The 18940-nt window shown below is 40.2% G+C and overlaps 1 protein-coding gene across 2 annotated transcripts in view; it reads left to right on the plus strand.

Moving 5' to 3' along the window:
* Gpc5 (glypican 5) overlaps positions 1-18940 on the plus strand; it is an 859871-nt gene that overhangs the window by 264166 nt on the left and 576765 nt on the right. For both annotated transcript variants that reach the window (XM_055609899.1, XM_055609901.1), the window contains exon 4: positions 13330-13463. In XM_055609899.1, coding sequence (XP_055465874.1) covers positions 13330-13463 — 134 coding nt within the window. The remainder of the gene's footprint in view (positions 1-13329; positions 13464-18940) is intronic.

Raw genomic sequence — 18940 nt, forward strand, 5'->3', positions numbered from 1 at the left:
ACAGAGGAAGACTGTGTAGCCAGTCCTGATGAGACCTGATAAGGGTCAGATATAAGGAGAGGAGGACCTCCCCTATCAGTGAACTAGGGGAGGGACATGGGGAGAAGAGGAAGAGAGGGTGGGATTGGGAGGAGGTGAGGGATGGGGCCACAGCCAAGATACAAATTGAATAAATTGTAATAAATGATAAAAAAAAGATTGCATTTTTGTGAAGACTTCATGTACGGGCATATTTTACTCTAGCAGACAAGCTGAGCATTCCTTAAATATCCTAAAGCATATGATACTGAGTAAACTCTTATGCAAGTGAAAATAGTGATGTCAGAGGATTGAAGGTCAGAGGCTCCATCTGGTCGTCTCCTTTATACACAGAGAAAAACTACAAGTGGGCACTCCTTCTCCCTGACACAGCAATCTTCTTCCTCGAGCAGTTCTAAGATTGTCTTGTCGCCTGTCCACACACCGGCCACCAGTGAACATTTCAGTAGTCTTATGGATGAAATATACTCAAGACGGTTTTATGGCTTGTTAATGATTTTTGATTAATGATTTATGTTAATGATTTCCACATTAATTTCACTGATATTTACAACTTTTAAAGTGCAGTTATGGTTTTTCTTTTAAACCTTTTCTGTACCGGGCTTCTGGATTTATTTGCACCTTGAACGTGTGAGTAGTGTCCACATTGCTTGTCCAGGGCTACTAACATAGTTTTAGGGCAGGATTCTGTGATCAGATATTTGCTGTTTTCCCTGGCATTGATGAAAATGCCAAACACTCTTCTTTTCAGTCAACTTTTGGGGGGACAGGAAGCATTTAGTATAGTTTTTACCTTCCTTCCTCTGATAGATTTTCTTTCTGAACTTTATATTCTCTACATTTTGTAATTTCATTTTGCTTTTGGCTATAAATAGGTGGATCTGTTCTTAAACTTTCTTTAAAAACGTCAAAACAAAAAATACCCTGTATCCCACCATTTAAGTCTGCTTACTGTATATTTCCTAAAAAGACAATGTTTAAATAAAAATTAACCAGTCTCTCCAAGAGGAATTTATACAAAAGTAAACTTGCTATGTATTCTTCTAGACCTGGCTATTTGCTACTCATCCTGGTTACAATGATAAAGCTGCCGACAATTGCAGTGTCTCCTTTCATATCATTGTAACCAAGGGCCTTTTCCTTCACCTCACTCCCATTCTTCATGGGCCCTTGCTGGGCTTTCAATCATGGGGGTCTCCTTATTTTTTTGTCCTTTACTTGGCAAATATTTCCTCAGAGAGGCTGTAATGTTTTCATCTCTTTGTTCATTAACCTTTAGCACATCACTATAGTCCACAAAAAAACTTAAATATAATGAAAGTGACATTTAGCTACCACCTCTGCAGCCTTCTCCCCAAGATCTGGTCAGGCTAATGCTAGTTTTACAGAATGAAGATAGGGTCATGGATTTATCTCTGTCTGCAGAAGATAGTCTTATTCTGGTTGACTTTGCCCTTAAGAAGTTATGTTTTAAAATCACAAGAGCAGGAGGCATGAGAAAATAAACTCACTGGCAAGTCATCTATCAGTCACCTCCCCGAAGTCTAAAAGCAGCTTTACACACAGTGGAACACAGTATATACTAAAGCACTGTACTGTTTCATATTTTACTATTATTTACACAAACATTAGTGTTATTCCTTATGTAATATCTCCCAAGTTAAGGCAACAGCATTCAGCATGCAAGGTACTATAAATTGTGTGCCTTTGTCTTATCTGTTAGGGTAAGTTATATAAATGATCGTATATAGTACATCCACTTTTTAATTTCAAATTTATAATATTATTTTAAAGTTGCTTTCGATTTGTGCTTTTTTTTACCTCATGCATATGTATCTGTGGTTTGTTTGCATGTTTGTGGGGGGTGTACATGTGTGCAGGTGGACACATATATATGCATGTGGAGGCCTGGAGCTGATGTTGGGAGTTTTTCCTAATTACTATTTATTTTATTAATTGAATCAGGGTCTCTCAGTGGGACCCAGAGCTTGCCTGGCTCCTCTGTTTTAGCAGACTTGCTCTGGAGAGCCATTGTTTCTGCCTCCTGGGCACTGGCATGGCAGGAGGTCAGCCCTGTCCAGCTAACAGGGATGTGGGTTCTGAGGATGAAGATTCTGGTCCCCTTTGCATGTATGGTAAGCACTCTAACCACTGAACTGTCTTCCAAGCCCTCTATCTGTGCTACTATTAATGTACTTCCCACATTCATCATTTCTAGAGAAGCCAGGACCCTGCTAATAGGAACAACAAAAACAATTAAAGTTGTTCTTTGCAAACTTGTTAAGATTATCAGTAGAAATCTTTGCCTTTCTGAAGACTTGAATAAGAGTAAGTGTACAGGCAGACAGACGGAGTCTGGTTGGTAGCTGATGATGGCTTCACACTTTGTGTGGTTACAAGATTATGTTGAGGATGGGAAAGTCAGCTAAGTTACAAGAAGTTGTTGAAACAAATCCTTGATTGGAGTGGGAGAGGTGACACGGCCTGGGAAGTGAGTGAGAGTGTCATTTCAAGGTGAGAGGAGAACTTGAAAATCAGTGGGAAGCCAGAGATGGAGCTTAAAGCAGGAATTGATAAGCATTACAGAAGAAAACAATTTTTTCGAGACACTTGAGACTGATTACAGGGGAGAAGAGTAGAGACCAGGGTGGAAAAAAGACAAGGAAATTACAGTACAAGCCAAAGATGAGAAATTGTCACCAGAAGTGTGAGGGGTTTTTTCTTTTTCAATAGGAAGAAGGTATAAGTATTGAAATGCACCACCCAAATTGGATCACCTCAGGGGAGCGAAGGTGGCAGCCTAATGCCTGACACCAGATGGTTTTCTGCTCCCTTTCAATAAAATGTGAACCAGAGCTCTCTGACAAAAAGTCAAGAAACAGGGTCTTTGACATTCTGTTGCTATCTCTGGAATTTCTGTGTCTCCTGGTGTCCTTCGGTACAATTGAAGCTGTTTTCTAAGTTTTTCTCTGAGGCCCTTTCGTCTGTAGCTGCAACTAGTCCAGGAATAATGAGTATAAAGAACATGTGAGGCTGATATTTTTCAGCTCCCCATATGCCTGCCTAGAAAACAGCTCAATAGAAGGTATGGCTTTGGTTCTAACATGAGGGAGACAGAGTGAGATAATATTTCTCTCCACTTATAAGTGCAAAGTACCTTTGCCCAGCCTACCCTGAATTTAGGAAAGAGAAAACTGGGATTCATAAAAGCTTCATGTTTCATTTTGCCTCAAGCCGCTGTGGCCAGCCACAATGGATCATGATTATTTTGAAAATATCCCATAACACCTCCAATCCCCACCATCAATTCACATCATCCCAGTGGTAGTTGACAATGAAGATTCTCCTTTCTTTCTGATTTAGCACCTAGCTAATACATTTACACTCCAACATCACTATGTTTTAGCCCCAGGGACTAAAGTTCCTTTTGAACTTTTGAATGCCTTGGCCCTGCTTTTCACCTGAAATATCCTTTCCCCAGTCTAGTTGGTTTTACTTTTTGTCTACAGTCTATGAACACTGTCATTGCTTAATGTCAGAATCATTATTCCCCTTGGGAATACTAGCAGTTTTTAACTACATTTCTACATTTAGAAGACATTTTTCTCTCTAGGCAGACTTATGTAGTGCTGTCCAGGGCATTTGTAAAATTCCGACATCTGCATTTTACTGTTCAGCTCTGCAAACAGCAGGCTCCTTTGTCCACTAAACATATTCTTAGCCTTGCAAAACTCCCCCAAGGTCTGTCTCCAGTGTATTCACCAACGTAATCTCCGTTTACTGTTTTCTATCAAACCTCTTCTTTCTAGGTAAAACAAAATGGTAACCACATTCTTCATGAGAGCCATGTTTCCTTATATCCCACTCTCCTAGGATTTGTCTTCTGACTTTTGCTTCTTCCCCTCTCCATACTCTTTTCATTATCCTCCTTGTAATGATGTGAAAATACCAATTTTCAGCTTGGCAATTTTGTCCTAAAAGTTTTTCTTGTTTAACCTACATATCCAAATCATATGGCCTTTCTACACTATGCTATGCCCCATGCTGTGTGTTTTCTTATGGAATGCGCATATATTCAAGATATGTTTGATAAGTTGCATTCCTCTTGTTAATTTAGACTTCTGAAACATTTGTGTTTGATTTTTCCATCTTCCAAACTCTCAGTTCATCCATTGACTTGCTATTCAGGTATAACTTCCTTAAGCATTTCCTTGAGCACCTTAAAAACAATTTAACTGCCCATTTTCCTGTGCATACGTACAAATTTAATTCAACCACGTCTGTGAACATATCTCCAGCGGCTGACATCATGGTATTTAATAAGTGCTTATTTAGAGGGGGCAAGATGGCGGCGCCAGGAGGACTCTCATTCTGAGGAGCAGCACAGCAGGATTGGCACAGTGACCAGCAATCAGAACTCGCGGACATAAAACACAAGGGATTGTGTTTCACAGGTGAGAGGATACCCCACGGTGGGGGATTCAATCAGCTTTAACTCACCTGGCTAAACCGCGGAAGAGATCCCGGTTCCGCCAGGCACTTGGTCGCCAGCCCAGAGCTACACACCAACGCGATCTGGTCACAGTCCCAGACTGAACTGTGGGCCCACAACATCAGAGACTGGATTTCCCAGTCGAGAGATAACCCCACGGAGCAGGAAACAATTGGGACCGACCTCAGGTTACCCAGACATTCCCTGGAAAAGACTCGGGTTCCACGGGTGCCCCAAGAGCCAGCCCGGACCCAGAGCCAGGACACAGGCACCTGCAGGGAGCCCTGCCTGCACACCTGATTCGCCGCCTCAGATAGAACTGTGGGGACCAGGGCACCAGGGCACCAGACTGCGTGTCTCTGGCAGGAGGAAACCCCCAGTGGAGGGGGTCAGCAGCTCTAACGCTTAGGACACCCAGCACCAAAACACTTCCTGGACTCACGCAGACTCTAGTGCAGGCAGGAGCACTGTGCTCTGCTGCCATTACTGAGTTCCCCTAGGGCACTGGGACACACAGCTGCATCCTCAGACCTACAAAAGCCAGATAGCCATTACAGCAGCCCTCAGATACTGTGCCAAGGATCAACCAGTTATCCCTAGCTAGACTGTCAAAACTATGGGAATCCCTGGTCCTCCAAGAGGGCTGCACCCATAGCATCTGGACCAGAGCAGTGCCTGCAGCCTCCATCCCAGACAGAGACACACAGCTTCTGGTCCAGAGTGAGGCACCCAGCCTCCAGACGAGAGCAGTGCCCCCAGGCACCAACTCAACCTAGGTGCACATTCTCCAGGTCCAGAGCGGAGCAATCAGCCTCTGGCCCAGAGACTTGCTGAGTGCATCTCCCACTTTCCCGGACAGAACTGTGCGCCCCAGGATAACAGACTGAGTTTCCCTGTTGGGAGAAAACCCCACAGCTAGGGAACCAGCAGGTTCTTCAAGAGGACTGTACATGGAAATTTAGTGAGCAGCAGCACACTAAATTTATAACAAGAAACCCAGCAGTGGGGCAGCTGTCTTGAGAACTTCTATGGGTAAGAGGAGATCCCCCCCTGCCTAACATAGACCACAGCTACTACTCAGGGCTATAAACCTGAGGTGAGCAGTGGCAACTCCGGAGAAACACTGGCCATACAGTGACCATAACCAAAAAGCAGAGAAGGACTCCTTCAGGAAAAATCATCTTCCGGCCAAGGGGATACTCCCTACCTCAGGACTCCAGGAAGCACAGAAACTAACAGCCAACACCTAAATCAGCCCAATGGGTAGAGGTCAGCGTAAAAGCTCAACCAACAAAAGACAGAGCAATATGGCATCTCCAGAACCCAGCCGTCCAGGGGCGAACAGCCCTGAACAATGCAGCATAATAGAAAATCAAGAAGGTGACCTTACATCTATGTTGATGAAGAGGATAATAGAGGAAACAAATAAAATACGTAAAGAATTAGAGGAAGATAAAACCAAACAGATCATGGCTATCCAAAGAAATGGAGGAAGATAAAGACAAGCAGATTAGGGCCATCCGTGAAGAAATACGGGAAGATGCATCCAAACAGCTTGTGGCCTTCAGAGAAGAAATAATTAAATCACTGAAAGAAATAAAAGAGACAGAGTTGAAGGTACTAAAAGAAAAAGAAGAAAATATAAGCAGACAGGTGAAGGAAGTAAACAAAACAACTCAAGACCTGAAGATAGAACTAGAAAAATTAAAGAAAACACAAATGGAGGAAATAATGGAGAGGAAGAATTTAGGGAAGAAAACAGGAACTACAGAGGAAAGCATAACCAACAGAATACAAGAAATGGAAGAAAGAATCTCAGGTGTAGAAGATACAATGGAAGAAATCGATGTATCTGTCAAAGAAAATGTTAAATCCAAAAAATTCCTGACACAAATCGTCCAAGAAATCTAAGACAATATGAAAAGATAAAACCTAAGAATAATAGGAATAGAGGAAAAAGAAGACTACCTTCTCCAAGGCCCAGAAAATATTTTCAACAAAATCATTGAAGAAAATTTCCCCAAGTTAAAGGAGAAGCCAATAAGGATACATGAGGCCTACAGAACACCCAACAAATTTGACCAGAAAAGAAAATCCTCCCGCCACATAATAATCAAAACAGTAAGTATACAGAACAAAGAAAAAATACTAAAAGCTGCAAGGGAAAAAGGCCAAGTAACATATAATGGCAAACCCATTAGAATCACACCTGACTTTTCAACAGACACTATGAAAGCCAGAAGGGCCTGGACAGATATCATGCAGACCCTAAGAGAACACAGATGTCAAACCAGGCTACTATATTCTGCAAAACTCTCAGTCCTCATAGATGGAGAAAACAAGATATTCAATGACAAAAACAAATTTCAACAATACCTACACACAAATCCAGCATTACAGAAGACACTAGAAGGGAAAATACAACCCAAGAAAATTAGCTTCTGTCAAGAAAACACAGGAAATAATTAACCTTACTACAGCAAAACAAAAAGCAACCAAGCACACAACCTTATGAACACAGCCAACATCAAAATCAAAGGATCTAACAGCCACTGGTCATTAATCTCTCTCAACATCAATGGACTCAACTCTCCAGTAAAAAGACACAGATTAACAGAATGGATACGTAAACAAAACCCAGCAATCTGTTGCATACAAGAAACACACCTAAGGCACAAAGATAGACATTACCTGAGGGGAAAGGGTTGGAAGACGACTCTCCAAGCAAATGGACCCAAGAAACAAGCAGGAGTAGCCATTCTAATATCTGATAAAAGACTTTCAACCAAAATTAATAAAAAGAGATGAGGAAGGACACATCATACTCATCAAGGGAAAATTCCACCAGAAAGACATTCCACCAGAAATCCTGAACATCATTGCCCCAAATAAAAGAGCACCCACATTTGTAAAAGAAACACTGATAAAATTTAAACCACATATAGATCTCCACACATTAATAGTGGGAGACTTCAACACCTCACTCTCAACAAAGGACAGGTCAACAAAACAAATTAAACAGAGAAACAATATCTCTGACAGAGGTCATGAATCAAATGGACCTCACAGACATTTACAGAACTTTACACCCAAACACAAAAGAATTTACCTTCTTCTCAGCACCTCATGGATCCGTCTCCAAAATAGACCATATAGTTGGTCACAAAGCAAGCCTCAACAGATACAAGAAGACTGAAATAATCCCTTGTATCCTGTCTGATCACCATGGAATAAAGCTGGACTTCAACAACAACAGAAATAGCAAAAAGCCTACACACACATGGAAACTGAACAACTTGTTACTAAATGACAGCTGGGTCAGGGAAGAAATAAAGAAAGAAAGAAATTAAAGCCTTTCTAGAACTCAATGAAAATGAAGACACAATATACCCAAACTTGTGGGACACAATGAAAGCAGTGCTAAGAGGAAAGTTCATAGCACTAAGTGCCTTCAAGAAGAAATTCGAGACAGCTCATTCAAGCAACTTAATGGCCCAATTAAAAACCCTAGAAAAAGAAGAAGCAGACACACCAAAAAGGAGTAGACGGCTGGAAATAATCAAACTCAGGGCTGAAATCAATCAATTAGAAACAAATAAAACAATTCAAAGAATCAATGAAACCAAGAGCTGGTTCTTTGAGAAAATCAACAAGATTGACAAACCCTTAGCCAAGCTAACTAAAAGGCAGAGAGACACCACCCAAATCAACAAAATCAGAAATGAAAAGGGGGACATAACTACAGACACTGAGGAAATCCAAACAATCATTAGGACTTACTTCAAAAGTCTATACTCAACAAAATTTGAAAATCTAAATGAAATGGACATTTTTCTTGATCGATTTGACTTACCAAAGCTGAATCAGGACCAGGTAAATCAATTAAATAGTCCTATATCCCCCAAAGAAATAGAAGCAGTCATCAAAAGTCTCCCATCCAAAAAAAGCCCAGGACCAGATGGCTTCAGCGCAGAATTCTACCAGACCTTCAAAGAAGAGCTAACTCCAATTCTCTTCAAACTATTCCACAAAATAGAAACAGAAGGAACATTACCAAATTCGTTCTATGAAGCCACAATCACCCTGGTACCTAATCCTCGCAAAGACTCAACAAAGAAAGAGAATTTCAGGCCAATCTCCCTTATGAACATTGATGCAAAAATACTTAACAAAATACTTGCAAACCGAATCCAAGAACACATCAAAGATATTATCCACTATGACCAAGTAGGCTTCATCCCAGGTATGCAGGGGTGGTTCAATATACGGAAATCCATCAATGTGATCCACCATATTAACAAACTGAAATAAAAAAACCACATGATAATCTCCCTAGATGCTGAAAAAGCATTTGACAAAATCCAACATCCATTCATGTTTAAAGTATTGGAGAGATCAGGGATACAAGGCAAATACCTAAACATACTAAAGGTGATATACAGCAAGCCTATAGCCAACATCAAACTGAATGGAGAGAAACTTAAAGCAATCCCACTGAAATCAGGGACAAGACAAGGCTGCCCACTCTCTCCATATCTCTTCAACATAGTGCTGGAAGACCTTGCTAGAGCAATAAGACAGTTGAAGGAGATCAAGGGGATAGAGATGGGAAAGGAAGAAGTCAAATTATCACTATTTGCAGAAGATATGATAGTATACATGAGTGACCCCAAAAACTCTACCAGGGAACTCCTACAGCTGATAAACACCTTCAGCAAAGTGGCCGGATACAAAATTAACTCAAAAAAATCAGTAGCCCTCCTGTATACAAAAGACAAAAGGGCTGAGAAAGAAATTAGAGAAACATCACCATTCACAATAGCCACAAAAGTCATAAAGTACCTTGGTGTAACCCTAACCAAGCAAGTCAAAGACTTGTATGAAAAAAATTTCAAGTCTCTGAAGAAAGAATTAGAGGAAGATATGAGAAGATGGAAAGATCTCCCATGCTCATGGCTTGGCAGGATTAACATAGTAAAAATGGCCATCTTACCAAAAGCAATCTACAGATTTAATGCAATTTAATGGAAATTGCCAACACAATTCTTTACAGACCTGGAAAGAAAAATTCTCAACTTTGTATGGAATAACAAGAAACGGAGAGTTGCTAAAACAATCCTCTACAGTAAAAGATCTTCTGGAGGTATCTCCATCCCTGATCTCAAGCTGTACTATAGAGCAACAGTTATAAAAACTGCATGGTACTGGCATAGAAACAGAATGGTGGATCAATGAAATCGAACAGAAGACCCAGAAATAAACCCACACACTTAAGGACACCTGATTTTTGATAAAGGTGCCAAAACCATACAATGGAAAAAAGATAGCATCTTCAACAAATGGTGCTGGTCCAACTGGATGTCTACATGTAGAAAAATGAAAATAGATCCATACTTATCACCCTGCACAAAACTGAAGTCCAAGTGGATCAAAGACCTCAACATAAAACCAGACACATTAAATCGGCTAGAAAAAAAGTGGGGAATACCCTAGAACTCATTGGTACAGGAGAAAACTTCCTGAACAGAACACCAACAGCACAGGCTCTAAGAGCAACAATCAATAAATGGGACCTCATGAAATTGAAAAGCTTCTGTAAAGCAAAGGACACCATCATCAAAACAAAGCGACTGCCTACAGATTGAGAAAGAATCATCACCAGCCCTTTATCTGACAGAGGACTCATATCCAATATATATAAAGAACTAAACAAGCTGAAAAGCAGTAAACCAAGTAATCCACTTAAAAAATGGGGAACAGAGCTAAAGAGAGAATTCTCTGTAGGAGGAATATCGAATGGCAGAAAAGCACTTAAAGAAATGCTCAACCTCATTAGTCATTAGGGAAATGCAAATCCAAAGAGATTTCACCTTACACCTATCAGAATGGCCAAGATGAAAAACCCAAGGGACAACACATGCTGGAGAGGTTGTGGAGAAAGGGGAACCCTTCTCCACTGCTGGTGGGAATGTAAACTGGTACAACTACTCTGGAAATCAATCTGGCGCTTTCTCAGACAACTAGGAATAGCGCTTCCTCAAGATCCAGCCATACCACTCCTAGGCATATACCCAAAAGAGGCGCAAGTACAGAAAAAGGACATTTGCTCAACCATGTTTATAGCAGCTTTATTTGTAATAGCCAGAAGCTGGAAACAATCCAGATGCCCCTCAACTGAAGAATGGATGCAGAAACTGTGGTACATCTATACAATGGAGTATTACTCAGCAATGAAAAATAAGGAAATCATGAAATTGGCAGGTAAATGGTGGGACCTGGAAAGGTTCATCCTGAGTGAGTTGTCCCAGAAGCAAAAAGACACGCATGGTATATACTCATTCATATAAACATACAACATAGAATAAACCCACTAAAATCTGTACATCTAAACAAACTAAGCAAAAGAGAGGACCCTAACTAAAATGTTCAATCCCCATCCTGAAAGGCAAAGAGGATGGACATCAGAAGAAAAAGAAAATAGTAAACAACCTCAAAACCTGCTACAGAGGGCCTCTGAAAGCCAGAAGAAAACAGGAAACAACCTTGAAACCTGCCACAGAGGGCCTCTGAAAGCTTCTGCAGTATAGACTGTCAAATCAGATGCTGAGCCTGAGGGCCAACTGATGGGCAGAGTGAATGGAATTTTATGTAAGAAGTGGGAAATAGTAAGAGCTGGAGGGGACGGGAACTCCACAAGGAGAGCAACAGAACAAGATAATTTGAACACAGGGAACTTCCCAGAAAATCATACTCCAACCAAGGACTATTTGTGGAGATGACCTGGAACCCCTGCACAGGTGTAGCCCATGGCAGTTCAGTGTCCAAGTGGGTTAGATAGTAATGGGAAGAGGGACTGCCTCTGACATAATCTGATTGGCCTGCTCGTTGATCACTTCCCCCTGAGGAGGGAGCAGCCTTACCAGGCCACAGTAGAGGACAATGCAGCCACTTTTGATGAGAACTGATAGACTAAGATCAGAAAGAAGAGGAGGACCTCCCCTATCAGTGGACCTGGGGAGTGGCATGCATGCAGAAAGGGGAGGGAGAGTGGGACCGGGAGGGGAGGAGGGAGGGGCTTATAGGGGGATACAAAATGAATAAAGTGTAATTAATAAAAAAAATGCTTATTTATAAGTTGGCTGCATAGAAACAGATCTCAACAGTCTTCCCCTAACAGATGCTCTAAATCTCCTACATTACAACTGAGTAGCTGTGGGGGTATTCTCCTCATACCAAAACATACCCAGAAGATATCATCATCCCTGGCCCTACTTTTTCTTATTTTCTTTCTTTCTTATTTTCTTTCTTTCTTATTTTCTTTCTTATTTTCTTTCTTTCTTTCTTTCTTTCTTTCTTTCTTTCTTTCTTTCTTTCTTTCTTTCTTTCTTTTTTTGAGATAAACACAACATGCATTTAGATGATTTGGAAGATCTCATTCTGTTCTAACTTATAAGCTCTGATAGGGCAAATGCCATTCATCTTTTATCTCTCTTTACATTTGGCACAGGAGAGAAGTAAAATAAATATGGATCAGAATAGAGCAGAAAAAAATGTATAATTATTTTAATATCCCCAATATGGAAAAAAAATCAAGGAAATTGAGAATTTTATGAGATCTTCGGCATAATCTAGCACTCTCACCTTAGATACTAGATCATCAAGTTCAAAGGGTTTTGTTATATTTTAAAGGTCTCAGAAAAAAAAGAAACATTATAAGAAGGAAAGCCTCCTGATTCTGCCACAGTGCTTTTGAGTTTTAAATATGCTGTCTACTTTTCACCTACATATTATTATGTGTTTTGTTGATATATTAGATAAGTCAGTTTTCTAGTGATAATTATATAAACCATGTAAAAAAAACTATCGCTAGAAAAGTTTCTAAAAAGCAATCAAATCTTTTGTTTTTCATGACAGCACTTCTTTGTGTAATCATGGCTGTCCTAGAACTCACTCTGTAGACCAGGTTGGGCTAGAACTCAGATATCTGCCTGCCTCCTCTACCCTACCCAGTACTATGATTAAAGGCATGTGCCACCACAACCAGCTGCAGTCAGTTTTTTTTTCTTTCATTTTTGAAATTTTTCAGTGTAAAGAAGAAGATATAGAGGCGTTATCAAATGAGATTGTATAACATTATACAATATAATATGTACTTATTGTCAACAAGGTTTGGGGTGGTACAGGCCTACCATCCGAGTTACTTGGGAGGTTGAGGCAGGAGAACAGCAAGTTCCAGGCCAGCTTGGGTAACTTGAGATTTTGCCTCAAAATAAAAAGGTCAGGCCGGGAACCTGATAATAAACCTCATAATAAATAACCTTGTAATAAAGTGCTTGCCTAGGAAATATGGATTGCAAAGAAACAAGACTCATTGTCCTTTCTCAGAAGACCTGAAGGAAAACACTGCAAAGATATTTACATTCATCCTTCATACTCATTCAAAATTGAGTGCACATTCAGCAACAAATCATATTATATCTTACCCAAGTGTAAAGCATGATCAATTTTGGGTAAGCAGTACTGTTTATACAAGAAATGTAGCTTTTCTTGAATTCTTGATTTTTGTTTAGTTCTTCCATGTGTATTGCAGACTCTGTCAATACCATGGAACTGGTTCATCATTAGCACCACTGTATTCAGATACATTGATTCTCACTGTTAAAAATCTACAAGCATTATAGGCATTGAAAGTTATTGTTGATATTTAGGGTCAACATGCCACTGTTTCTTGGTGTGTGGAAGATTACATCCTCAGAAAAGCTGGAGCAGGTTTGTAACTGATGTTTTCTCTTCGACAGGTGAATAAGATTTGTGGCCATCCAGTGAGAACAACAACACAGAGCCCCCGCTGTACTTTTGATCCAAGCAAGGAGAAGCATGGAATGAAGATCTCTGCAAGGAATGGTGAAGAGACACTTGCCAACAGAAGAAAGTAAGACATTTGTTTTACAACCAGAAAGAGAAAGAAAGTAAGCCATTAATTCTACAAGAGACTAGAATGCATTCATCAAATAGGCCTGACTGTAGTATGGAAGAAAAACAATCAAATGGCATTTTTACTCTATTTAAAATACTGTAGCTCATGGGCTGAGGAGACGGTTCAAGGTTTAGAGTGCCTGCTGCTCTTGCAGAGGACCTGGGTTTGGTTCCCTTCCCAGCACCCACACCAGGAGGATTGCAATCAATTGTAACTGCAGTTTCAGGACGTCTGAAACTCCACCTGGCCTTTGTGGACTCCTGTGCATACATGGTACATATACAGACAAACAATCACATACACATACATAAAAACAGGTACAATTTTTAAGATTAAAAATCTTAAAATTCAGGGACTCAACCTTTCCCATTAGTTTGGGGGATAGATTCAGACTGTGAGACTAGTACTTTTTTGTGTGATTTTAGGGATTATTCTTTATTATATTAAAGCAGATCAAGGAACATGTGACCATTGTATATTTAAGCTGAGGACTCAATGTGTTATTTTAAATTATTTTAGTTAACTGTAATCTGATTTCTACATAAAGCTAGCAATGACTGGCTTGAACCATATAAGAAAGTGCTGTTATACCATGTGATTTATACTTCTGAAGATTTAGCGTTCTTGAAATACAGTAGTAAAACATGAAACTTCCCTTACATTTTACCTGTGATTGTAAAAATGGCCACTTATTGATACTAACTGTAAACGTTTAGCAGACTGTAACTATGCCCATCACTATTTCACTAGGTATATTAAAACCTCTAGAATCCCATTAGTTGATAATTGACATTTAATATGAAATTATTCAAACTAGAGGAAAACCTGAATCTTATGAAAGAAGGGGGACATAGAAAGACCTGGAAGAGATAAGAGCTCCACAAAGAGAGCAACAGAACCAAAATATCTTGGCCCAGGGGTCTTTTCTGAGACTGATACTCAAACCAAGGACCATGCATGGAAATAACCTAGAACCCCTGCTCAGATGTAGCCCATGGCAGCTCAGTGTCCAAGTGGGTTTCCTAGTAAGGGGATCAGGGACTGTCTCTGACATGAACTCAGTGGCTGGCTCTTTGATCACCTCCCCCTGAGCGGGGACCAGCCTTACCAGGCCACAGCCAAGGACAATTCAGCCAGTGTTGATGAGACCTGTTAAGCTAGGGTCATAGAGACGGGGAGGAGGACCTCCCCTAGCAGTTGACTTGGGGAGGGGCAGGGAGGAGAAGAGGGAGGGAGGGTGGAATTAGGAGGGGACAAGGGAGGGGGATAAAACTGGGTACAAAATGAACAATTTGTAATAAATAAAGAAGCAAAAACAAAAAGATATTTAGTTAACTGTATACCTCTTAGAAAATAATGGTTTCTCTGTCACTGCCCTCTAAATTAAACCTAAATTCAGAGTGTAATGTATTTATTCATTCAGTTATTTGAAAATCTTTTAAATTATCTATATCTTGATATATCATCCAGTTTCTTGGTTTTTTTAAGGTTTTTATTATTATAATTATTATTTTAGTTTTTTTTTATAATTTATTTGCTTTATATCCCAATTGTAGCCCCCTTCCTCAACCTCTTCCCGGTCCAACCTACCCTCTCTCCCCCCCATCCCTTTTTCTTAGTACTTAATTATTTTTATTCTTCTCCTCTTCATTACATCCTGACCATATGCCCCTCCCACCACTCATCACAGTCCCTCACTTCCACCTTTCCTTTCACCATGATCCATCCACCTGCCTTCCCAGGTTTAGCAACTGAACATGACGTATCTCTGCATAAACTCTTGGATCAAGGCTTGATGAGGCAAACAGGATGAGGAAAAGTGTTCCTTAAGTACAGACAAAAGAGTCAAAGACTCACACACTACACTGTTAGAAACCCCATAAGAAGACCACACTACACAACCATAACATATATGCAGAGGGCCTAGGTCAGACTTGTGCATGCTCCCTGATTTGTTCAGTCTCTGTGTGCCCCTCTGAGTCCAGCTTAGTTGATTCTGTGGGTCGTCTTGTGTCCCTGACCCCTCAGGCTCCTACTATCCTTCCTCTCCTCCTGTAGGATTCTGCAAGTTCCTCCTGATGTTTGGCCTGGTCTCTGCATCTGTTTCCACCAGTTGCTAGGTGAAGCCTCCCTGAAGACAATTGGTCTAGGCACTCATTGATGAGTATAGCAGAATATCATTAGGAATCACTTCATTGATATTTTTCCCCCTGCCAGTCATGTTTGCTTCAATCTTGCATCTCTGGGCTGTCCTGCCTCTGTTTCCTGGCCCATCTCGATGGCCATTCCCACAACTTCTATGCCACTGTTACCCCAGCATAGCTTTCTAGCAAGGCAAATTATAAGTCAAAGTTTTTGTGGCTGGGTCGATGTCCCAGCCCCATTGCTGGAAACCTTGTCTGGGTGTAAATGATGACTGATTTGGGCTCCATATCCCCATTACTAAGGAGACTTCTCTAGAGTGACTCTGAAAGGTTCGGGAGAGTTTCCACTGCATGGGGTCTCTACATCAACCCCTAAATGCCTCCTAATTCCAGTCCTCTGTCCTAGTACTTTCTCCCTCCCAAACCAGAATGGGAACTCCTGTTCCCATTCCCTTGACCCAACTCCCAATCCACCCACAAAAATCTATTCTATTTCCTCTTTCCAGGGAGCTCAGTCCATCCCCCTTGAACCCGTCATGTGCTTAGACTCTCTGGGTCTATGTATTATATCATGATTATCCTTTATTTAGCAGCTAATGTACACTTATAAGTGAATACATGTCATGTTTGTCTTTCTGTGTCTGGGTTACCTCACTAAAGATGATCTGTTTTAGTTCCATTCATGTGCCTGCAAATTTTATGATGCCATTCTTTTTAAGTGCTGAGTAATACTCCATTGTGTAAATGTACCACATTTTCTTTATCCATTTTTCAGCGGAGGGGCATCTAGGTTGTTTCTAGCTTCTGGATATTATAAATGAAGCTTCTATGATGATAGCTGAGCCAGTATCCCTGTGGTAGGATGGGTATATGTGCAAGAGTGGTATAGCTAGGTCTTGAGGAAGATCAATTCCCAGTTTTCAGAGGCAGCATCATATTGATTTCCATAGTAGCTGTCCAAGTTTTCACTCCAACCAGCAGTGGAGGAGTATTTCCCTTGCTCCACATTCTCACCAGCATGAGCTTTCCTATCTTTTGATTGTAGCCAATATTACAGGAGTAAGAAGGAATCTTAAAGTCATTTTGAGTTGCATCTCCCTGATGGTTAAGGATGTTGACCATTCCTTTAAGTTTTTCTCAGACATTTGAGATTCCTCTGCTTAGAATTCTGTTTAGACCTGTAATTCATTTTGAAATAGAATTATTTGGTTTGTTAATGTCTTTATAGATTTTGATTATTAGCCCTCTGTCAGATATGGGGTTGGTGAAGATCTTTTCCCAGTGTGTAGGCTGCCATTTGTTCAATGATGGTGTCCTTTGCCTACAGAAGCTGGTATCACAAGGTCCAATTTATTGATTGTAGATATTAGTGCTTATGCTATTGGTGTTCTGTTCAGGAAATTGTTGTCTCCTGTGCCAAGGAGTTCAAGGATATTCCACACTGTCTCTTCTATTAGGTTCACAGTATCTGGTTTTCTGTTGAGATCTTTGATCTACTTGGACTTGAGTTTGTGTAGGTGGTTAGATCTATATCTATTTGCATTCCTCATCACCCACATTCTTTGCTTCTGGTCACAGCATACCTAATTGCCTCATTTCTTTCATGTGGACTATACATCTAGAATTAATATTTAGTCTGCTGCTGGGTATCTGCTGTAGCTAATATGAACTGGTATTTTGTGCATAAAATTTGTTTTTTCCTCCCAAAACATCTTTAATGAATGAATAACAGTCACTCTCTTGCATTGTAAAAATCAATGTATTTTACCATCAGAGAGTCTTACAATAAATCCCAGCTTAAACCTTAAGCATTAAAAGGCAAGAATATTTTACCACCCATACTACCTAGTGCAAACTTTAAGACAAACAAATCCTTAATATGTTTTGCTAGTGAAACTAAGCTGATTCAGGTGAAAGGTTATAGAATAGCTCTTGCATAGACCTTTTTGTTATGAACCTTGTAGATTCATTGTCCTGTTTCCAACCAGCCATCCACTATAATAGCTTATATAAATTATATATGTCTATATTAATTTTTGATATTATATGTAATTACACATATAACAATTATGACTATGTTATATCTCCATTATATATATCAATATATCATAATTGTGAATATATTAATTATATATTTATAATTATATAAATTAAGACAGATACATGACAGTCTCACACTACCCACTGGGAACACCCAAGAGGTCTGTACTCAAGTTCATTTAAATATTTCAATTGTTTACTATTTTTTTTTCTGTTTCTGTCTAGGGCTTAATTGCCATAGTAATTGATTTCTGCATATTGCCTATGTATTCTGAAGTTCCATTCATAAACTAGCTCTGAATTTTACTGCTTATTAATTGGTTAGTCTCCAAAATGTCATTGATTTCAGTTGAAATAGGTAAGCCTGTGTAGCCAGGTAAGTATTAATCTGGCCACCTGTGAGTGTGTCTTCTATGTGCTGTGTCTCTACTGTCTTGAGTTTACATTATAACACCTCCCTTCCAGAGAAGGATACATTGCTTCCATAAAATGCATCTGGAGACAAATCAAGTACTTTCTTTAATGTTTTTAATTTCCAAATAATTTTTTTTTACTTTTTTGTGACTATACAGTAAGTATATTTTTAAGTCTTTATTAATTACACTTTATATACTTCGTATCCCCCCACGGTTCCCTCCCTCCTCCCATCCCAATACCTCTCTTCCTCCCCCATCTGCACACATGCCCCTTCCCAAGTCCACTGATAGGGGAGGTCTTCTTTTTCTTCCTTCTGATCCTAGTCAATTAGGTCTCATCAGGAGTGGTTGCATTGTCTTCTTCTGTGGCCTGGTAATGCTGCTCCCCCCTCAGGGGGAGGTAATTAAAGAGCAGGCCAATCAGTTCATGTCAGAGACAGTCCCTGTTCCTATTACAATGGAACCCACTTGGATACTGAACTGCCATGGGCTAATCTGTTCAGGGGTCTTAGGTTATCTCCATGCATGATCCTTGGTTGGAGTATCAGTCTCAGGAAAGACCCCTGTGCTCAGATTTTTTGGTTCTGTTGCTCTTCTTGTGGAGTTCCTGTCTTCTCCAGATCTCACTGTTTCCCACTTCTTTCCTAAGATTCCCTACACTCTGCCCACAGGTTGCCCATAAGTCTCAGCATCTGCATTGAAAATCTGCAGGGCAGAGCCTTTCATAGGTCCTCTGTGTCAGGCTCCTGACTTGTTCCCTCTTTTCTCCTTCTTCTGATGTCCATTCTCTTTGTCTCTCTGGATAGGAATTGAGCATTTTAGCAAGAGTCCT

Source organism: Psammomys obesus, unplaced genomic scaffold (assembly GCF_907164565.1).
Source record: "Psammomys obesus unplaced genomic scaffold, mPsaObe1.curated_primary_1811, whole genome shotgun sequence".
Classification (NCBI taxonomy): domain Eukaryota; kingdom Metazoa; phylum Chordata; class Mammalia; order Rodentia; family Muridae; genus Psammomys; species Psammomys obesus.